This window comes from Dendrobates tinctorius, unplaced genomic scaffold (genome assembly GCF_039654945.1).
Source record: "Dendrobates tinctorius isolate UK_male_01 unplaced genomic scaffold, ASM3965494v1 ptg000011l, whole genome shotgun sequence".
NCBI classification, from domain to species: Eukaryota; Metazoa; Chordata; class Amphibia; order Anura; family Dendrobatidae; genus Dendrobates; species Dendrobates tinctorius.
In genome coordinates, this window is record NW_027361679.1 from 115924789 (window position 1) to 115948704 (window position 23916).

General features: G+C 44.0%; 1 protein-coding gene across 2 annotated transcripts in view; it reads right to left on the reverse strand.

Annotated features, from left to right (window-relative positions):
- ELAVL1 (ELAV like RNA binding protein 1) overlaps positions 1 to 23916 on the reverse strand; it is a 111366-nt gene that overhangs the window by 5113 nt on the left and 82337 nt on the right. For both annotated transcript variants that reach the window (XM_073546535.1, XM_073546545.1), the window contains exon 5: positions 20391 to 20616. In XM_073546535.1, coding sequence (XP_073402636.1) covers positions 20391 to 20616 — 226 coding nt within the window. The remainder of the gene's footprint in view (positions 1 to 20390; positions 20617 to 23916) is intronic.

Here is a 23916-nt window from a genome sequence, read left to right on the forward strand (position 1 = left end):
AATTACTGGCAACACACATCGGGCACCTGCTCAGTGACATTTTGGTTATTTCACCTTTGAAGTGCACACTTGTTACACCGTTCACACACTCATTGAGAAATGATTAGCCTGTAGGCTTTTTGTTTCCATCTATTTGCATTCTTTATTCTTTGGATAACCTCCTTGCATTACTGCACACTTACAGTAGGAATTGCCTTTCTTATCATATATGACATTGAATTTTAGGTTTTTTTTTCCTCCTTGGGAGTGCGGACCATACAGGTTTAAATATATATTTTTGTATTTACAGTATATATCTTAATTTGTACCAATTGTTCTTGTCATCTCACTTGATTGAGGGCTGTGGCTCTATTGCGAGCTATCTGTACAATACTTATGTCATTGTATGACTTTTAAATGTTTTTGTGCTTTCCGCTTCTTGTAGTACCAAATAAAATATTAGTGTATTTTAGGTGATCCCTGTTTACATGGCTTGTTTCTTTTTCTCTTCCCTCATGATTCATGGTTTTTGACAGGCCTCAGGTGTATTCCTTTCATTTTGTGCCCTCCGTTTCTCCTACATTCCTACCTCCTGTGACCCCGCTCCACCATCTCCCCGGTAAGGCCTGTTTCATACTTCCGTTGTTGGCGGACAGCTTACATCCGCCAAAAATGAAAAGTAGCGGATCCGCCTCCGGTATGTGACATACGGATGTCAGCGGCCTCTAAAGTGGTCGGATCCGGCGAAGATGAAATGTGCTGGAAGTTTAAAGTGATGAGAGAGAGAGTGAGAGAATTTTGCAGCTCCCGGAACGACATTTCATGGTTAAACTGCTTCCCGGAGTAAAGCTTCAAGGCATGTGCACTTCAAAATAGCGGACCGTCAAGGAAAAAAAAACGTTGCAGAGTCAGTCTCATCCGCCCGGGAGACGCTAAAATCTTGGCGGATCCATCAAAAAACTGGAGGGACGGACGACCGTCAGTCAAGAGCAGCCAATAATGTAAGTCTATGGGGGAAAAAAGCGGATCCGCCCCCTTTTTTGGCAGATGCATTTTTTTAAAAAAAAACTTGGCGGATTTTGATTGACGTCAAAAAACGGAAGTGTGAAACAGGCCTAAGCAAAATTCTGACTTTAAGGTGTATCCCCATTTGACACAATAGTAAAAAAAAAAAAAATCCTAAAAACTTGGGGTGTCTTATGGTCCCGGTGAGTTTTATAGCCCGCAAACTAAGGTACATATGTTTCACTGATCCCTGATGTCATTCATTGCAATACTCTTGTATTGCAGTGCTTGAGACAAGTTAGTTCTGTACTAACAGTCCGAAAAACTCCGCTTATAGCATTGTTAAGCAGGTCACAGTACCCTTAGGTCATCAGATGATCTCAGGGTGCGACAGCAGGAGGCCGATTGTGTAAAAGGGAGGAGTCCTCTCCCTCTTTTCACTACTTAGATGCCACTTTCATGATTGACAGCAGCATTTAAGGGGGTTAATTGGCCCTGATGGGTTCCCAAAATATTGTAGGGGCCGATGCCGCATGTTGTCAGTTATATACAGCTGATCGCGGGATTTTCGCTCACTGGAGGGAGCTACACACATTAGTCAGTTAAAGAAAAAGTCCCCTGGTTAGCGGGATTGCATTACCCACTGTGACAAATGTACAAAAGATGTCGGCAAAGGGTTAGTCAAGGTATGTCCAAGAAGGTAAAGGCTCCAGATTCTAAGATATATTAAAAAAAAACCAAACAAATATTTAATTCATTAAAAAGGTGAAAGTATACTAAATATTTAATTCATTAAAAAGGTGAAAGTATACTTACTTTACAAAAGGTTGAAGTAAATACTTTCCATAAAAAACAAATTAATCAAGCTTTGATCTGTTCTGACATTCTAAGTCAGGTTTCGGTCAGTGTAACAATAGTGGCTAATTTTATAGCCATTACAGTGAAAAACATGCATGATTACCGTATTTTGCGGTTTATAAGACGCACCCCAAATTTTGAGGCGAAAAATAGGAAAAAAATTTTTTTTACTAAAATGGTGGGGCTTCTTACAATCCATGTCTTATAGCTTACTGGGGGTGATGGCTGTGATGAAGCGGGGTCCCCCAGGGTCGCTGCTGGCGGAAGCACGAGTGGGGCGATGCTGCAGACCCCAGACTGGGAGAAAGGGGTTGTTCGGATGTGCAACGCTGCGGGTGTTTGGTGGTGCAGGGTCCCAAAGTCGCTGCTAAAGGAGGCAAGAGTGTAGAGTTGCTGCAGGCTGGGATGAGGGGGTGTTCCGCTGTGCGACACAGCGGGTGTTCGGTGGCAGTGGGGCTCTGCTGACATTTTGTGAAAGCCCAGAGCCGCAGCACTTCCATGACTCTGGGAAAATGGCTGCCGTGGGTTGCTCATGCGTAGATTGAGATCTTGGCACGGAGATCTCATCTCTCAAGATCTCGGTGCAGAGATCTCCATCTGCGCATGAGCCACCTTCAGCAGCCATTTTCCTGGAGTCCACCGAATAGTAAACCATGGAAGTGCTGGGGCCCCGGGATTTTCCAAAATGCCGGAGGAGCCCCCGGACCACCGAACACCTGCAGCGTCGCACATCGGAACACCCCGTCATCCCAGCCTGCGGCAACGCTCCACTCTTGCTTCCTCCAGCAGCGACCCTGCTTCACCGCAGCCGGTAAGGTATATTTGCATTTTAAGACGCACCCCGCATCAAATTTGGGGGGGAATGAGTGTCTTATAATCCAGAAAATACAGTAATTGAAAGTATTTAGGAAATTTAGAATTATTTTTTCTTTTAGATCTTCTAGTACTAGAGATGACTTAACAGCATCTAGGAAAGAATACACTGGACTCCTACACAAGTTAACTTGTATCCAGGAAGGAGTTGCTCAAATGACACAATCTTTAAAGTGGTGGTCCGAAATGGACATTGATTTTAATCCTAAATGTTAGTCTCTTTAATGTAATAATCAAATGCTTTTTTCTTTTCTTTCAACCTCCATCACAAATGCTGTTTTCACCTTCAAGTGAAATTTTGCCATTTTAACTATCTCCCCTCTAGCACTGGTAAAGTGCTAGAGGGGAGATAAAGGTGCATCTCACAAAATTAGAATATCATCAAAAAGTTAATTTATTTCAGTTCTTCAAGACAAAAAGTGAAACTCAGTCATTACAAAGAGTTATCTATTTCAAGTGTTTATTTGTTAATGTTGATTATGGCTTACAGCCAATGAAACCCCAAAAGTAATAATCTCAGTAAATTAGAATACTTTATAACACCAGCTTGAAAAATTATTTTAAAATCAAAAATGTTGGCCTACTGAAATGTATGTTCAGTAAATGCACTCGATACTTGGTCAGTGCTCCTTTGGCATCAATTACTGCATCAATGCATGGAGGTGATCAGCATGTGGAACTGCTGAGGTGTTATGAAGCCCAGGTTGCTTTGATAGCAGCCTTCATCAGCTCGTCTGCATTGTTGGGTCTAGTGTCTCATCTTCCTCTTTACAATGCCCCATAGATTCTCTATGGGGTTAAGGTCAGGCGAGTTTGCTGGCCAATCAAGCACAGTGATACTGTTGTTTTTAAACAAGCAATTGGTACTTTTGGCAGTGTGGACAGGTGCTAATTCCTACTGGAAAATGAAATTTCCATCTCCAATAAGCTTTTCGGCAGAGGGAAGCATGAAGTGCTCTAAAATTTCCTGGTAGATGGCTGTGCTGACTTTGGTCTTGATAAAACACAGTAGACCTACACCAGCAGATGACATGGCTCCCAAAACAAACTGATTGTGGATAATTCACACTAAACCTTGGAAATCAAGGTCTCAGAGTCTGGAGGAAGAGTGGAGAGGCCACAATCTAAGCTGCTTGAGGTCTAGTGTGAAGTTTCCACAATCAATAATGGTTTGGGGAGCCATGTCATCTGCTGGTGTAGGTCCACTGTGTTTTATCAAGACCAAAGTCAGTGCAGCTGTCCACCAGGAGAATTTAGATCACTTCATGCTTCCCTCTGCCGAAAAGATACTGAAGTTGGGAATTTAATTTTCCAGCAGGACTTGGTACCTGTCCACAATGCCAAAAGTACCAATACCTGGTTTAAAAACAACCGTATCACTGTGCTTGATTGGCCAGCAAACTTGCCTGACCTTAACCCCACAGAGAATCTATGGGATATTGTAAAGAGGAAGATGAGAGACATCAGAACCAACAATGCAGATGAGCTGAAAGCTGCTATCAAAGCAACCAGGGCTTCCATAACTCAGCTGTGCCACAGACTGTTTGCCTCCATGCCATGATAAATTGATGCAATAATTGCTGCCAAAGTAGCCCCGACTAAATATTGAGTGCATTTACTGAATATACATTTCAGTAGGCCAACATTTTGGATTTTAATATAATTTTTTCAAGCTGGTGTTATAAAGTGTACTAATTTACTGAGATAATGACTTTTGTGTTTTCATTGGCTGTAAGCCATAATCATCAACATTAAAGGGAACCTGTCACCCCATTTTTCGATCATTTTTATATCCATCAGTGATATAAAAACCAAGAGATTTTCCTCAACCACACTAAGGGCGGTGAGGGGTTAACAGCCAATTTGTATTATGTTCTGAGTTTTTTTTTTGTGGACATCCATAGAGTGGGTGGGAGGATGTATCAGGGTGTGGTATGAGGCTTAAAGGGAACCCATCAGCAATTTTGGCCGATATAAGATACAGCCATCACCTTTCAGTGCTTATACACAGCATTCTATAATGCTGTATATTCCTTAAAGGAATTAATCTAGAGGTGTGGTGACCATACTGAACCCACAGGTGCTTCCCAGAAATTTATAATATGGGTTATGAAAAGGAAAAAAAAAAATTATTTTGACATGAAAAGGTTTTAGCCACAATTTTTTTTTAATATAAGGGAAATGGACTTAAAGCAATATCTTTCAAATGCAGCAATACCTTATATGTAGTCATACACTTTTGTTTGGGTGTATGGCAAGGCTTAGCGTGCCATTTGACTTTTAGGGAGCAGGGTTTCCTGGAATAGTTTGTGGGCACCATTTGCTGATCTTCAAGACTCCAAAACAGCAGAAATCCCCAAAAAGTGACATCAATTTGAAAATTACACTCAGAAATCTAAGGATGTAGTGACTATTTGACGACACTGGCGCTCTCCAAAAATTAGCGCACAATTGATGTTGCAGAATGAAAATTGCAAATCTACCATTTTAGGGTCCTGCTTCCAGAGACATGTGCTGCATAGATTGTTAAAAGGGTTGTCCAGGACCTAATAACTAACAACTCATCTCAATATCAGATCGGTGGTGGTTCGACAAACTCAATATCAGCTGAAACTGCTCCGGCAGTGGTCCGAACTAAGGCAAGCTCCACACTGCTCTAGTAGACATTGTTGGGGTCATACGCTCAGGAGGTAAGCGCCCATCATTGTGCACTGTCAGGAAGGATCTCAAAGCATATACCGAAGGGACCCACTCTAAAGAGACCTATATCACATAGCATGCATCTCTTTCCAGTGTCCCCCTTTATAGGAAAGTACAATCGGCTGAGGTTTTCTATACAGTTATATAAGTGCATGTCGGCCAGATAGAGGCTGAACGATCACACTTTTCGCGTGCGTCTGGTGAATGGATGGCTATTGTGATGTTACAGTAAATGTTTGGAAAAGACACACTGCAGACTAGGAACTGGGAGACAGTGCACCTAGCTTAATATGTATGGGCTATGTACAGCAGCCCCGTACATTACTGAATGGCCGCTGGCCGAATACTACAGTACATTCACTTCAATAGGAGAAAAAGCTCAGTACTCGTCTACTAAGCAATGTGCGGGGCTGCTGTGTTTTGCCCGTACACCGCTTGGGTCCGGCTGTTGCCAGAGCAGGTTTCAGCTGACAGGTGGGTGTGCTACTGTCAGACCCCACTGATCGCATATTGAAGAGCTATCCATCAGATAAATGGCTAAACCCGGTGAGACCCTTTAACCCCTTAACAACCTATGATGTGTATATCAGTCCGCAGCCACCCCAAATTTGATACACTGTCGATTTTGCAAGTTTTGCATGTACAAAGAATAGAGAGGTCTGTAATTTTTATTGTTGGTACACTTCTACTGTGAGAGACAGACTCTAAAATTAAAAAACAGAATATCATATTATATGATATTTAAATAAATTGCATTTTTTTGCATGAAATAAGTATTTGATCACCTGTCAACTGGGAAGAATTCTGGCTATCGCAGACCTGTCAGTTTTTCTTAAGAAGCTCTCCTACTCTGTACTCATTACCTGTAGTAATTGCACCTGTTTGAACTAGTTACCTGTATAAATGACACCTGTACACACACACACACACAATCACACTCCAACATCTCCACCATGGCCAAAACCAAAGAGCTGTCTAGGGACAAAATTATACATTTACACAAGGCTGGGATGGGCTATAGGACAATAGCCAAGCAGCTTGGTGAGAATGCAACAACTGTTGGCACAATTATTAGAAGATAGAATTAATACAAAACTACTGTCAATCTTCCTCGCTATGGGTCCCCATGTAAGATCCTGCCTCGTGGGGCAAGAATGATTCTGAGAAAGGTCAGGAATCAGTACAGAACAACATGGGAGGACCTGGTCAATGAGTCAAAGAGCTAGGACCACAGTCTCAAACATTATCATAAGTAACACTACGCAGTCATGGATTAAAATCCTGCAGGTCATGCAAGGTTTCCCTGCTCATGCGAGCACATGTCCAAGCCCTTTGAAGTTTGCCAGTGACCATTTAGATGATCTAGTGAAGGCATGGGAGACGGTCATGTGGCAAGATGACACCAAAATAGAACTTTTTGACATCAACGCCACTTGCCGTGTTTAGAGGAAAAAGGATGAGTACAACCCCTGAAAGATCTGCAGAACTGCATGAAGGAGTGGACCAAAATTCCTGCTGCAGTGTGCGCAAACTACAGGAAACGTCTGACCTTCAATTGCAATCAAAGGTTTCTGTACCAAATATTAAGTTTTGCTTTTCTATTGTATGAAATATTTCAAGTAATAAAATGAAAATTAATTAGATAAAAATCAATGTGACTTTCTGGATTTTCTTTTTTTAGATTCGGTCTCCCACACTTGAAGTGTGCCTTTGATAAAAATTACAGACCTCCCCATTCTTTGTAGGTGGGAAAACTTGCAAAATCGGCAGTGTATCAAATACTTGCCACTTTTTCAGCCCTTTTTTTCATTTCATTCATGTTTTAACCAATTTAATGCTCATTTTTTTCCATTTATATGAAGATTAAAATACTTCAAGGATAAATAAACAAATCCATGCTTTAGAATCACGTATAACCTGTAACAGTGAAAGATCAAGGCAGCTGCCTGACTGAATACCAGAATATTTAGATTTAATTTTACAAGAAAAAGTTATAGGGTTCAGACTGCATTGTTCTTTAAGGGTATGTGCACACATTGCGGATTTGCCTGTGGAATTTTCTGCATGGATTCTTCCTCTCTTGGCAGAAAACGCAGTTGAAAATCCACGCGGATTTGATGCTGATTTTTCAGGCGGATTTGTATGCGTTTTTTAATCTAAATAAAGATATATTATTTAACAAAAAAAAAAAAAAATTGATGGAATTTCCTTGTACAACCTCCTCTTTTACATACTCCATTGAAGACCATAATATCATTACATATCATGTTCACAGGTTTACACACACAAAACAAATCTAAACGATATATAATTTTAAATGTAATACCAAGCCCCACATTTAGTAATGAATAATAAAATGGTACCTTAAGAGTTAAACAAAGACACAATCTGTTTAATTAAAAAAAAAAAAAAAAAAAAAAAAAAAGGGGAAACAAAAGTTGTGTGGGCTCCCACATAATTTTCTTAACCAGAAGAGGGAAAGAATGACTCGGGGCAGATGTTTATAGAATGGAAAGGGGGCAATACCCATGGATCTTCCCAGGCTATTAATATCAGCTCATATTGTTTGGTGACATCAACCCCACGGCTTAATAGTGGAGAGGTATCAATAAGACACATGACTGCCCTAACCGGCCTCCGATACATTGACAGAAGATAATCACTCCTGCAGTGCATCAGAGTGCATGCTCTCTCTCTTTACGGCACTACCGCTGCGTGAGAATTTTCTCACGCAGCGGTGCCGCAAGTGACAGCATGAACTCCGCTGCGGTGAACTCACAGCGGCAGAGTGATACACTGGAGCCGTGTAGAGTGGTCACATCTAACGATGTGACTGTTCTACACGGGAGATCGTCGTGGAACACTCGTTATTAAATGGATTACATCGAAAAAGGGAGTATTTGTCTTGGTTTATTCTTTTTTTTTTTGCAGGAGATCGAGGGCGTCGGGGATTACCTGTCTGGTGAGAATGAATTTTTTTTTTTTTTTTTTTACTATTGAACACAGTAGCTGGATGATGGGACTACTATCCCATCATCGGCTAATGCTGTCACTGTTATATGTGACAGCAGACAAAGCCAGATGGGACTAGTAGTCCCATCGGACGATGCCTGCCTACACAGACACCCGCACACACACACAGGCATCTGCAGACAGACACGTACATCTTCTCCGCCCACACACACTCTTGCCTCTCTGCAGCGTTTTATGCACGAACATCCGCAGCAAATCTTTTAACAACTGCGGTTTTGCTGCAGATTTGACTGACTCAATGGAAGTCAATGGGTGTAGAAACGCTGCAGATCCGCAAAGAGAAATGACATGCTGCAGAACATAAAACGCTGCGAATCCGCACAGATTTTTCCGCAGCATGTGGTTTCCCATTGATTAACATTGGTTGTGCAATTCCGCTAGTCCAAAAACACTGCGGATCCGCAACGTGTGCACATAGCCTAACACTGAAGTCTGTTGTCTCTTTAGATAAATTTACTAGGTGTATAAAGTCTTTTCCCCACATTATACAGCAATTAATTTGTTATGAAGCCTAATGGACCGATGGTAATTGGGTTTTCCCATTCACAGTCTCTTGACTGTTCCACCATAATGCTTCAACAAATTCAATTTACATAGATTGATTTTAATCTCCATCATTAAAACGCTAAGGGTACCGTTACACCTAGCGACTCACCAGCGATCCCGACCAGCGATATGACGCGGTCAGGATCGCTGGTGAATCACTGGGTGGTCGCTAGTGAGCTGCCACTCAGGCAGATCTCACCAGCGACATCGCAGGGGACGGGGATCGCTACTTACCTGTCAGACGCGGTGATCCTGCGTCCTCTCGCCCGGCTCCACGCGTTGTTCGTCGTCACAGCAGGAAGTGCCGCAGGAAGTGGACGACGAGGAATGGTCCAGCAGCTTCTCGCGCGACCAGCGATAACCAGCGGGGAGCCGGTCGGAGGTAAGTATCACATGCAGCGATATCGCTAGTAATATCGCTGTAACGTCACAAAATCGGTGACTTTACAGCGATATTGCTAGCGATATCGCAGTGTGTAACGGGGGCTTTACATTGAATCTGTCACCCCCTGGGATGCTTTTACCTATTAATTTGGGCATAGAGGTAAAAGAATGGTTGAAACCACCATGGTTACTTACCGGTAGCCGGTTTTTCCGGAACCCATGACAGCACCACATGAGAGAGGGATCCGCCCCGCCAGGACAGGAACCTACTGAGACATAAGGGGCGGCACCTCTCCCCCGCTTCAGTTGGGTTACAGAGCATTGAGAGGACTTCCCGGTTAGTTACATGTTTATCCAACACCACAACACTCAAAACACCCTACTAATTGTGCACACCATACAGTGAAAAAGGGGGGGAATGTACGGGTGCTGTCATGGGTTCCGGAAAAACCGGCTACCGGTAAGTAACCATGGTGGTTTTCCCTTCACCCATGACAGCACCACATGAGAGATTTTTGGAGACTTCGAAACACCTTAGGGAGGGACCACCGCTTGCAGCACCCTTCTACCAAAGGTTAAGTCAGCAGAGGAGGATAGATTTAATCTATAGTGCTTAAAGAAGGTTGAAGGTGAGGCCCAGGTAGCGGCCTTACAAATTTGTTCGATTGATACCTCTGCCTTTTCAGCCCAGGAGGTCGCCACGGCTCTGGTGGAATGAGCTTTGATGCCGTCAGGAATCGGGATACCACTAGCTGAATAGGCTACACTAATGGCTTCCCTGATCCATCTAGCAATAGTCCCTTTTGAAACCCCATAGCCTTTCCTGGCACCCTGAAAAGCTACGAATAGGGACTGTGACCTCCTCCACTGGCTAGTGGCAGATATATATTCTACAAGAGCTCTTTTAACATCCAGACTATGGAATTTTTCCTCCCCCAGATTTTTTGGATTTTCGCAAAAGGATGGAAGAACAATTTCCTGACCCCGATGGAAATCTGACACTACCTTGGGCAGATAACTGGGGTCTGTTCTTAACACTACCCTATCCTGAAAGACTTGCGTATAAGGAGGATTTACTGAGAGAGCCTGTAAGTCGCTTATCCTGCGGGCTGATGTGAGGGCTACTAACAGGATCGTTTTTAGGGTCAAAAACTTTAGGGGTAGCTGATGTAATGGCTCATACGGTTCTTTTGTAAGGGCTTCTAACACCAGGTTTAAATCCCAGGGGGCTATTCTAGGTATTGGAATAGGTCTAGCTCTATGGCAGGATTTAATAAATCTGGCTATCCACCTATCTGATGCCAGTTTGCAATTGTAGAGCGCCCCTAGTGCCGACACCTGAACCTTAAGTGTGTTTACTGCTAACCCCATCTGCAACCCAGATTGTAAGAACTCTAGGATGTCACTAATCGGAGGTTCTTTCCCTAACGGCTTACCCAAGAACTGTAGGAACTTATCCCATGTTCTGCCGTAGATGTTAGTAGTCACCGGTTTCCTGCTTTTTTGCAGAGTGGCCACCAGCCCAGGGGAGAACCCCCTATCTATTAAAAGCGACCTTTCAAATTCCACGCCGTCAGATGGAATCCTTTGACCTGAGCGTGTAATATTGGACCCTGAGCTAGTAGGTCCGGGATTTCTGGCAGAACCCAAGGATCGGAGAGGGACATCTTCCGTAGCAGAGCGAACCAGGGCCTTTTTGGCCAAAATGGAGCTATTAGAATCACCCTGGCTTGATCGTTTCTGATTTTTCTTACCACAGTCGGGATCAGAGCTACTGGGGGGAACGCGTAAGCCAGTCTGAAGTTCCACTGGATGTGCAATGAGTCCACTGCCCATGGGTTTTCCCTTGGGTTTAGAGAGCAGAACCTTTCTGTTTGCCTGTTGTGCTTGTTTGCAAAGAGGTCTATCACCGGTTCCCCCCAAAGCTGAATTAACTTTTGAAAAATGGATCGGTTTAGTGCCCATTCTCCTTGCCTCAGGGTATTGCGACTCAGGAAATCTGCCTCTATGTTTTCTGCCCCTTTTATGTGTAGGGCTGTCACGGAGTGTAGGTGATCCTCTGCCCTGCTCAGAATGTTTGTTGCTGCTTCCATTAAGGAGTGTGATCTTGTCCCTCCTTGGTGGTTGATGTATGCCACTGCTACCTTGTTGTCTGACATGATGCGTACATCTTGACCCTGGAGTAGCGGAATGAAGTGGTTTAGGGCCTTGCCCACTGCACACAGTTCTCTCAGGTTGGAGGATGCCTTCCTTTCTTGAGGTGTCCAGGAACCCTGACCTATGAGGCCCCTTAGGTGTGCCCCCCACCCCGAGGAGCTTGCATCTGTTAAAATTATATCTGTCGCCTGTCTGTCCCATGGTATTCCTAAGGTCAGATTTGTCTCGTTCAACCACCAGTTGAGAGAGTCTCTGGTTTTTAAGGAAAGCTCCAGCTTTCCTTCCAAACGCCCTCTTAGCGATCTTTGTGCTCTTAGTATCTCCCACTGGAGTTGCCGGGTGTGAAACTGAGCCCACCTGACCGCCGGAATACAGGATGTTAGGGTACCTAGCAGGGACATTGCTTTTCTTAATGTCATACATGGTTGGTTTCGGCCTGCCAAGGCCAGATTTTGCACCTTCTCTATCTTGGACTCTGGGAGCAGACACTCTTGCCTTTCTGAGTCCAGTATAAATCCTAGGAAGGTCTGTTTCTTTAGGGGTTGTAATTTTGATTTTTTGAAATTGACTATCCACCCTAACTCTTGCAAGGTGTTGATCACCTGAGTCAGCTGTGCTGTACAGTGGTCCTCTGAACTGCCCACTATAAGAAAATCGTCCAGGTATGGTATTATGACCGTATCGTGAATCCGGAGAAAGGCTGTCACTTCCGCTATGACCTTGGTGAAGACCCTCGGGGCTATGGATATGCCAAACGGAAGAGCCCTGAACTGAAAGTGCCTTAGTGTGCCCTGAATATAAAGCGCTACCCTCAGGTATTTCTGGTAATCTGGATGGATAGGGATGTGGTAATACGCATCCTTTAAATCGACTACGGCCATGAAGCAATCTTGATGTAGCAGCTTCACTGCCGTAGTTACTGATTCCATCTTGAAGGTCGGGTTCTTTATCCATAGATTGAGGCGTCTGAGATTTATGATTGTCCTGAACGACTGATCCGGTTTTTTTATTAGGAAAAGGGGTGAATAAAACCCCTTTCCTTCCTGTAAGCGTGGCACCTCGGACAGTACCCGCTTGTCTATCAGGCTCAGGATTTCTGTTTCTAAGGCCAGTTGTTCTTCGGTCATCTTCCTGATAGGTGTGATGACGACCACGGATTTTGGCTGACGAATAAAGGGGATTTTCAGGCCTTCTTTTAGGATGCTCAGAATCCAGGTGTTGGAGGAGATCTTTTCCCAGGCCTGGAAAAAGAGTGCCAATCTCGCTCCTACTGGAATACTGGCGTCACTGTGGTGACTTTTTGGAGGTGGAGGTGCCTCCACCAAACATAAACCCTGATTCTTTCTTCTTTTTATCCTCCCATCTTCTCCTGTCAGCGGGAGGACGTCCTCTATTGAATCTTCCCCTCCGAAAGGGCTGTCTCCTCTGATCCATAGGGAATCTGGGGAAGCCTTTTTTCTTATCGCCTGCTTTCTCCAGAATATCATCCAAGTTTTTGCCGAACAGGAATCGGCCATCGCAGGGGAGAGAGCACAATTTGGTCTTGGACTGAAGGTCACCCGGACAGCCTTTAAGCCATAACGCGCGTCTAGCAGCATTTGATAGTGACGCTGCTCTGGCTGTTAATCGCATAGAGTCCGCCGAGGTATCTGCCAGAAAAGCCGCTGCCCCGTGCAAGAGATACATGTCTGATAAGATCTTCTCTCTTGGGACCCTTGACGCTAGCTTCTCTTCTAACTGCTGCAGCCAGATCATGAGGGAGCGTGCCGTGCAGGTGCCCGCTATCGCCGGCTTAAGACCTCCTGCTGTTGCTTCCCATGCGTGCCTCAAATATGAGTCCGCTTTTTTGTCTAGCGGGTCTCTAAGAACCCCTGCGTCTTCCAAGGGCAGGGCCGACCTTTTGGAAGACCTGGACACCGCTGCATCTATTTTTGGGACTTTGTCCCATATTTCCGTATCCTTGTATTCAAAGGGGTATCGCCTCTTAGAAGCAGATGGAAGGGCCCCCGATTTTTCAGGCTTTTTCCACTCCTCAATAAGCGCCTGGATTTTCGCGTTTACTGGGAAGGTTCGTTTTTTCCTCTCCTGAAGCCCCCCAAACATGACGTCCTCTAGGGTTTTGGCCGCCCTTTCTTCCTGTAGGCCCATTGTGGTTCTAATGGCCTTTAGGAGGGCATCTGTATCTTCTACAGGGAAACATGGCTTACCCCCTGTGTCACTATCTGAGGAGTCTGAGGAGGATGATTTTTCCGCCTGAGATGATACTGATGCGGAATCTGAGGGGGAACTAGGGAAATCCTTCCTGCTTTTTTTCCCTTTTTTCAATAAGGACTTAATTGAGCCTTCCATTTCTGACCTGAGGGCAGATATTAGATTGGCTGCGAAACTAGGTGCTTCCTCCGCCATAGTTCGCTGAATGCACGAAGCACAGAGATCTTTTTGCCAGTCTCTTGCTAGGGGAGATTTACATATAGCACAATCCCTATTGTTCTTCTTGCTTCCTGCTTTTCTGGGCCTTTCCTACAGGGTGAAGCATACAATAGAAAAACCCCCTATTAACATACTGCTGACATTCACGAAGATCACTCACCACCCGTAATCAAGGGTACCGGATTTGGAGGCTGCGTCGGAGCACCTGACCCGCGCTCTTTGGACCTTGAGGAGTGCCCCGACCTGCGGCTGGGGCGACTGCTGCTTGAATGGCTTCCATGCTTTCTGCCAGAGGGCTGTGAGGGAGGCAGGGACGCTGAACGTTCCTGCTCGGACTCCATCTTGCACCGCCGATCTACCGCTGTCTTCCCCTTTAAATCTGCATGCCTCCGCCTGGTGAGCGTCTTCCTCCCCTCCCCCCTGCGACCGCCGGCCCAGCGCTTCAGAAAGCCGGCCGGCGTCGCACCCGGCGCCATTACACCGTCGCCTTCTGCTGACGTCAGCCGGCGCACCCAGCATTCCAAGCGCCGCTGACGTCAGCGGCCGGAAGACGCCAGCGTCTCTCCCCTGCCACGGGGATCGAGATGCGGCGTGCGCGAGGGGAGGGCGGCGCGGTGGGGGCTTCCCGGAGCCACCGGGATCCCATCCACGCCCGCACGAACCCGGAGCCCCAGGGACCCCGGGGACTGCGCTTCCAGGACCCGACGGCCGGCGCTACAGGTAAGCTACCTGTTCTTCCCGCGCCGGGACGGGCCTGGGTCTTCTTTCTCTTCGCCCATGACAGGCACCGCCACAGTGGGATTCCTTCCAGGACAGGAACCCAACTGAAGCGGGGGAGAGGTGCCGCCCCTTATGTCTCAGTAGGTTCCTGTCCTGGCGGGGCGGATCCCTCTCTCATGTGGTGCTGTCATGGGTGAAGGGAAAATAGTCATACCTGTATGCCCATATCTGTGGTCTTGCTGTGCAGAAATTTGTTTATGGTAATGAGATCTTCCAGGCTCTGGGGCGTACGGTGCCTGAAAGAAAACTATTGTCTTTGTTTGCATACCACCCACCTACCATCAGCGTCACAGTGCCCAGGGATGTGCATTACTGTCCCCGGATTCCCTCCCCTGTAATAGCGCGTTTATATGTACTTTTTACACCCTGTTATGGGCATTGACATCATTTTTCTTCTGCGCACGCGAGTCACTGGTACTCCAATAGTAGCTATTGCAGGTGAGGGATTCTGGGATCAGCAATGCACGTCACTGAGCACTGTGACGCTAATGGGAATGTAAATATACTGTTGTGTATTAATCGTAGGGAAACTGAGTTTTCTGGTGGCAACAAATACAGCTCCTTTCCTGTTTGGCGGGAATTCCACAGTAATTATTTGATCGAGATAGATGCAGTTAGAGGCTTTGGGTATGCCAATTAGAGGCCATCTTAAAGGTGACCTGTCAGCTGAAGCATGTTGTGGGCAGCATGTATCAGCCACTGGTTGCGCAATTGACTAGTCGTACAGATGGGTCCAAGGCAGCCTCTCCCCTTCCACTGATATCAGGGAGAAGCTGCTGGGGACCGGTCTGTACTACTTATCAATTGCGCCAGTGGGTCCTAGGCGGCTATTAAAAGTATATTTTCCTTTGAAATGCCCCTTAGTTTCAGAGACTAACATGTGGCTGTGATCACACAACCAGTGGCTGATATATGCTGCCCTCGGTTTGGACAGGTTCCCTTAAAGCTTATCTGAAGTGAAACAGCCTTTGCCGCCATATTCCTCCCCTGCTGCACCTCTTGCTAACCTTTTTTTTAAAGATAGAATAAAAGTTGTTAAACCAGCGAGTGTCTTCAATTTCTTGTATCTGTAAAATGCTTTGTTTTGTTACAACAACTCATTTTAACTCCTCAACCTGTGATGTACATTTTCATCACAGGTCACGTGTGGGATGTATACAGTAGATGTCAGCTGTGTTACAGCAACAACCAGTGCTACCTCTGAACACTGCTAATTTGACTATGAATGGTTGCCACCTTAAACCTTTATCTTACACTGCAATCACACGTGTGTTTCACAGATATCCAACCAGAATTTAACCTCAGACATGTATGAGACTGTCAAGTTCCGGCATGTCACTTGATACCTAGTCCTTTTATAAATTACTGCATATACGTTTATATATTAGTTAGGTCCAGAGATATTTGGACACTGACAGAATCCTCATAATATGGGCTCTTTATGCCACTATTTATTAACTGAGATGCAATTGAAGTGTAGACTTTCATGTTTAAATAATATGGCATGAACATAAATATCCTGTGAAACGTTTAGTAATTGCAACAAATTTTCAACAAAACCTCCTGCTTTCAGGGCTCAATAGTAATTGGACACAAACGTTACCAAAAATAAATACAATTTTCATTTTTAATACTTCGTAGAGAATCCTATCCTGGCAATGAAGTCTGGAAGACATAGATGTCACCAAACGCTGTGTTTCCTCTGTCATGCCTTTAATGCAGCTGACTTAAGTGGTTCCTTGTTTGTCTGTCTTTCTGCCTTAAGTTTTCTCTTAAGCCTTCTATTAAGCCTGTGACATTAGATCTCAGTTGGATTGAGATCTGATGATTCACTGCGACGTTGCAGAATATTTCACTTCTTTGCCTTAAACTACTGGGTTGCTTTTGTAGTATGTTTTGGATTACTGTATGTCATAGATATCATGGTAAAATCTATAAAGCCATCACTAGAGATGGGAAGTGTCACCCTCATATTGAACATTGAGGCATGGCTTAATTATAACTTGGGAAAGGAACAACTAGCGCTTCATCTGACCCTGATTGCTTTAAGACCTCCTGCTGTGAACAGGTAATTGAAATGTGTTATCTGCTGGAGAAGAGACAGGAGTTTGAGAAGCGAAATTCATCAACTCTGGAGAAAATTTGTTTGGTCTTCAAAAGTAATACGCTTTGGAACCAGATTCCAGTTATTAACATTGTTTTTGTGACAAGCGTAGGTCCTACAGTTATGGGAGACATTTTCAGTGCCGTAACGACGACGTGATCGTAACACATTTGGAATCTCAATTTTTTGGGACCCTAGTCATATCTTATTGACCAGCCTCAATCTGAGGTTACCTAGGGGAGGTATGTGGGCATGACTTATCTGAAATACAGATGTTGAATAATAATCAGTCTTGGAAGACACAGCTCGCTGTGATTCTGTATAGTTTTCCCAGTAGAGCTTCCCTCCGAGAAGATATGCACCATTTTTGTGACACAAGTTTAGTACATTTCATGTAATTGCATATACTGTATTGTTTTGTCAGCTAAAACTTTTATATATTTTTATAGCCACTGCCTACTTTTGAGAACCTGTCAGCAGGATTATGCATAGTAACCTACACACAGTGACAAGTTTGCGCTGTTCTACGGAATAAAATGATACCTTGGTTGATGAAATCCATCTTGTGGCTGTTTGTTAATCTTTATTTTCAGTTTTGTGTTAATGATATGGTCGTGTCCTAAGGCGGGGTTCATGTATGTGGTGGGTGCTCTGATTAGATATTAATAATGTAGACTGCTGACAGTCACTGATCCCTCACTGACCTGCCCCCTAGTTTGCATAATTAATATCTAACATACTGAATAATAATTAAAAAAAAACGCTTCTGCAGACAGGTTCCGGTCGTGGCACCTGCACATAATCGCATGGTTATTGTGCACTTAATCCCTTTTGCAGATTTACTTGAGGAAAAAAAAAGTCATTTTGAAAATGGCACCCGCTGCGCCTGCGCAGTAGCAGCTATCGGTTTTTACAGAGATCCGATAGCTGCTATTGCGCAGGCGGCATCATCTTGCTGAAGAAAAAAAAGTGTCCCCCACCAAGATGGCGCCGCCCACACATGCGCAGTAGCGCTGATTCCCTGACATTGTCCATCTGTACTGTGAAGTGCTTTTCAATCAACTTTGCATTTGGTTGAATCAGAGCAGAAAGTATAGCCCTGTACACTTCAGAATTCATCTAGCTGCTTCTATCTTCAGTCACATCATCAATAAACACTAGTGGCCCAATGCCATTGGAAGCCTTGTCTTTGCCCTGACGCTGCCTCCACCATGTTTAATGTGATGTGCTTCAGATCATGAGCCATTGCAAGCATTCTCCTTACTTCTTTCCCTAATTCTGGTACAAGTTGATCTTGATTTTATCAGTCCAAAGAATGTTTTTCCAGTACTGGGCTAGATCTTTAGATGGTTTTTGGCAAAGATTAAAATTGCCTGGCTGAATTCTTTTAATCTTTATGTAGAAACAGAAAGTATATTTTCCTTGTATGAGTCATAAGTCACTGCAAACGTCCCTAACTGGGGTAGGATTAGTAAGACGTATCAGAAGTTGAAGAAGGGAATGTTTTATGCAGTGAAAAGTGACTTACTGTTTCTACATGGAGTATAAAAAAAAAAAAAGAATAATCTAATGGGTAGAAAGGCAAAATGAGCAACTTAAAGGACACAGTGCTATATAATATGACTACAATATATTAAGAGTATACATCATTGATAAGAGATCTTCTTTAATGGTTTGCACCTTATGGTGAACCCTTTGTATTTGCTCTCATGAAATCTTTTCTTTATGATACAATTAGATATTGAAAAACCTTATTCCTGGAGATATGTTCTTCCCTTGGGTGGATGTTGTGAGTTTTTTTTTTTTTTTTTCCACAATGGAAAGGATTCTGCGATCATTTACTACCGCTTTCTTCCATGGCTGTCCAAGCCTTTTTGAGTTCCCAACTACACCAGTGCATTCTTTTTTTGCAGAATGTACAGAACTGTTGATTTGGTTACTCCTAGCTAGAGTTGAGCGAATATCTAAGGATCCCCGCATATTCGGCAAGCTATAGCGCTAGCTGAATAAGTCACAGCGGGAACCCGGCTTCCTGGATTGCGCCGGCTGAACAGCTGATCGCCGCCGCAGCTGCATGTGTCACGGCTGTGTCACTATCACAGAACATGCATGGAGAGCCCAAAACACAGGCTCTCTACATGCATGTGCTGTAACAATGACACAGCCGCAACCCATGCTGCTGCGGCGGCCATCAGCTGTTCAGCCGGGGCGAACCAGGAAGCCAGGTTCCCGCTGCAGCTAATTAAGCAAGCACTATAGCTTGCCGAACATGCGGGGATCCTTAGCTTTTCGCTCAACTCCACTCCTAGCTTTTCTGCAATGTCTCTGATTGATTTCTTTTTTCTTTTTCAGCCTAATGATGCTCTGTTTCTCTTCCTTTAGTTGCATATTGTGAGTTTACAGTAACAGCTTCCAAATGCATCTGGAATCCCATCTAGACCTTTCACCTGCTTAAAGGGAACCTGTTAGCAGGTTTGTGCACAGTAACCTACACACAGTGTCAGGTTGGCGCAGTTATATTGAATAAAATGATACCTGGGATGATTAAATCCGTCTTATGGTTGTTCTTTAATCTTTATTTTCAGTTTTTTGTTATGGAGATTCTCGTGCCCTTAGGTGGGGTTGGTTTATGTGGTGCTCTGATTAGGTATTTATAATGCAGAATGCTGACATCTCACCGATGCCTCACTGACCAGCCCCCTAATCTGAATAATGAATGCGTATATACTAAATAAAATTAAAAAAAAACCTTCTGCAGGCAGAGGCCAACCGTGGCGTCTGCTCTGCAGTAAAATCCCATGTTTTGTGTGCCAATAATACTTTTTTTTTTTTTCAGGTTATTCAGCTAGAGGGAAAAAAATAAATTTGAAAATGGTGCCCACCGCGTCTGCGCAGTAGCTGTTATTATATGATGGTGCCCACTTGATTTACACTTTTTGTTGCGCAGTAGCTGCTATCGGTGTCTGCTGCTGTGATTGATAGCTGCTGCTGCGCATGAGCCAGCGGCGCTATCTTACTGTAGAAGAAGAAAAAAAATTCCTCCTCCAAGATGGTGTGAACAATGACTCGTGGCCAGTGTTCATAGGAGATTGTGATTTTTACTATACATAGCAGTGCCGATGTACTTCTATGTATAGCACAGGTGATCGATGATCGCAGCTTCAAGTCTCTGAAGGGCACTGTTGAAATCATTAAAGAGTGTGAAAAAAATATATTTTTTTAAAAATTTCAAATCACTTTCTGCTCCATTTAAAATAGACAAAAAATATGTTTGAGTCCCCACGTCTGCAGGTCTCTCACCAGCTGCAACACATGCAGGGATCGCCTGTTTGGTAGGCAATCTCCGCATTTGTTGCAGCTGTCGGACAGCTGCGAGACATGCAGGAGCGGGGACTCAAGACATTTTTTAAGCACGCTAGGATAACACCCTATCCGAGCACCTTCGCTCATCACTAGTGCTTATTGAAACTAAGTGATGCCAAATCAGTCTGAAAAGAACAGACACTATTTACTGCTAAAAAGGAAATCGCAAATACAATACCTGAATCTCTGAGCCTGGTGATGAACAGGGCCTCCAAACCTCCGTGCAGGAGAATGGCAAAGCTGAGAAAGAAGTGCCATGTTTTTATTCTGGTTTGGATTGGCAGCAAACTTCACTGTTATCGGTTCGGCTGAGCCTGGAGGTTTATGACCATTAAAGCTAGCAATTGCCTCTTCTGCTTCTGATCGTTTGTCAAATCGTATAAAAGCAACTCCACGGGATAAACCTAAAAAAAAAAAAAAAAAAGTTTAAATTCCCAAGATGCAATGTTGTATATCAAAAAAATGAAAATTCTTATTTGCAGTACGTAATTAAAATTTCCATTGTGCAAAAGGATGTGAATAAATATTCACGAAGGGGCCTGCAAACTCTTGAGCCCAGTCCACATTATATAGCTAACATTTTAAATGTAGAGACCAGTATCAAGTCTATTAGCTACTTTAATGTCACTTAAGTTCTTAGGCTGGTTTCACATTTGCGTTTTTTTGCGAATCTGTAACATGATTTTGAGACCCCTTCAAGTGTACTGCTGAAACTGAAAGGACTATTTTTTTCTGCCCAACGGAAGATATTTGTGGCTAAAGCATGTAGATGGTGAGGTCTCAGACTTCCCTGAGGAAAGTCACTTGTGATGCTGTCTGGTAGTTTAAGGAAATGTTGATCTTATAAAATTAACTGCCATCTTTATAATGTTACCAAGACTGCTTGGAACTCTCTGACATGACAACCCGAGCTTACCTGGGCTCTGGCCAGGTGCCTTGCAGGTGATGAATTTGTATATGAGACCCCACCCCCCCAATATGCTGCTACCTGCGCCTGTGGTAACAGTTACGAATGGGGAAAGAATTCCAATATTTCCTTTCTGAAGATTATCCACAGAAGTCCACCAATTCAATTACTTTACCGCTATGGAAACTTTTTTCCAATCCAGCTGTTTGTTCCAGGATGTTCAGATTTGCTGCTGGAACTGCATTGAGTGGAATTTGCTCCACCGCAAGCATGGTATACAAGCTGTTATTAGGCACAGGCTCTTCATAACTTCTCAGATGGACACTATGGTTTTCCTTTTTTATTTGTTTAACCCCTTAGCGACAGAGCCAGTATGCAGCTTAATGACCAGGCCAATTTTTACAATTCTGACCACTGTCCCTTTATGAGGTTATAACTCTGGAACGCTTTAATGGATCCCGCTGATTCTAAGATTGTTTTTTCGTGACATATTGTACTTCATGTTAGTGGTAAAATTTCTTCGATAAGTCTTGTGTTTATTTATGAAAAAAACGGAAATATGGCGAAAATTTTGAAAATTTTGCAATTTTAAAACTTTAAATTTGTATGCCCTCAAATCAGAGAGATGTGTCAGACAAATTTCTAAAAAAATAACATTTCCCACATGTCTACTTTACATCAGCAAAATTTTGGAAGCAAAATTTTTTTTTGTTAGGAAGTTATAAGGGTTAAAAGTTGACCAGCGATTTCTCATTTTTACAACAAAATTTACAAAACCATTTTTTTTTAGGGACCACATCATATTTAAAGTCATTTTGAGGGGTGTACATGACAGAAAATACCCAAAAGTGGCACCATTCTAAACACTAGACCCCTCAAGGTGCTCAAAACCACATTCAAGAAGTTTATTAACCCTTTAAGTGCTCACAGGAACTAAAGCAATGTGGAAGGAAAAAATTAACATTTAACTTTTTTTTGCAAAAAATTTACTTCAGAACCAAATTTTTTTTATTTTCACAAGTGTTAAAAGAGAAAATCAACCACAAAATTTGTTGTACAATTTCTCCTGAATACGCTGATACCCTATATGTGGGGGTAAACCACTTTTTCAGCACACGGCAGAGCTCGCAAGGGATGGAGCGCCGTTTGACTTTTTCAACGCAGAATTGGCTGGAATTGAGATCGGATGCCATGTTGCGTTCGGAGAGCCCTTAATGTGCCTAAACAGTTGAAACGTCCAACAAGTGACCCCATTTTGGAAACTAGACCCATTAAGGAACTTATCTAGATGTGTGGTGAGCACTTTGAACCCCCAAGGGCTTCACAGAAGTTTATAACATAGAGCCGTGAAAATAAGAAATCTATTTTTTTCCACAAAAATGATCTTTTCGCCCCCAAATTTTTATTTTTTACAAGGGTAACAGGAGAAATCATACCCGCAAAGTTGTTATGCGATTTGTCCTGAGTACGCCGATACCCCATATGTGGGGGGGAACCACTGTTTGGGCGCATGGGAGAGCTCGGAAGGGAAGGAGTGCCATTTTGGAATGCAGACTTTGATGGAATGGTCTGCGGGCATCATGTTGCGCTTGCAGAGCCCCTGATGGGCCTAAACAGTGGAAACCCCCCACAAGTGATCCCATTTTGGAAATTAGACCCCCTAAGGAACTTATCTAGATATGTGGTGAGCACTTTGAACCCCCAAGCGCTTCACAAAAGTTTATAAACGCAGAGCCATGAAAATAAAAAGTCTTTTTTTATTTCCACAAAAGTGATTTTTTAGACCCCAATTTTTAGACCCCCAAAGTTGGCAAATAGTGGAAACCCCTCAATTCTTGCTCCAACTCTAACCCCAACACACCCCTAACCCTAATCCCAACCCTAATCCCTAATCCTAATTCTAGTTCGCCCTAACCCTAATTCTAACCCTAGTCGTGACCCGAGCCCTAACCCTAGCCCAGCCCTAACCCTAGCCCAACCCTAACCCTAGCCCAACCCTAACCCTAGCCCAACCCTAACCCTAGCCCTAACCCTAACCCTAGCCCTAACCCTAGCCCTAACCCTAGCCCAACCCTAACCCTAGCCCTAACCCTAGCCCTAACCCTAGCCCTAACCCTAGCCCTAACCCTAGCCCTAACCCTAGCCCTAACCCTAGCCCTAACCCTAGCCCTAACCCTAGCCCTAACCCTAGCCCAACCCTAGCCCTAACCCTAACCCTAGCCCTAGCCCTAACCCTACCCTAATGGAAAACTGAAAAAAAAAAATATTTTCTTTATTTCATTATATTGGCCTATATAAGGGAGTGATAAACAGGGGGGGGGGGGTATGTACTATTTTTTTTATTTTGATCACTATGATCGTTTATCATAGTGGTCAAAATAATGAATGGAATCTGCCAGCCGGAGCCGGCACATCAGAGGACGCCGGCGGGACGTGGGACCACCGGGAGGGGACGGAGGGCCACGGAGAGGTACCGGGGGGGATCGGGGACCCTATTTCTCTCTCCTCTGATGTGCGATCACATCAGAGGAGAGAAATTAAATGTAAAATCGCGGCTTTTTTTTTGCGGTCGCCGTTATAGGGTTAATAACGGCGATCGCAAAAGCGGAGGTCGGTAAAAAACGACCGATTCATGTTCTCTGGGGTCTCGGCTACCCCTGGCAGCCGAGACCCCGGAGAAAATCCGACACTGGGGGGCGCTATTCACTTAAATCACAGCGCCGTGAATTAACGGCGCTGTGGTTTTAGTACCCTTAATTACCGCCGTTAAAAGGCGTATCGGCGGTCGTTAAACTTT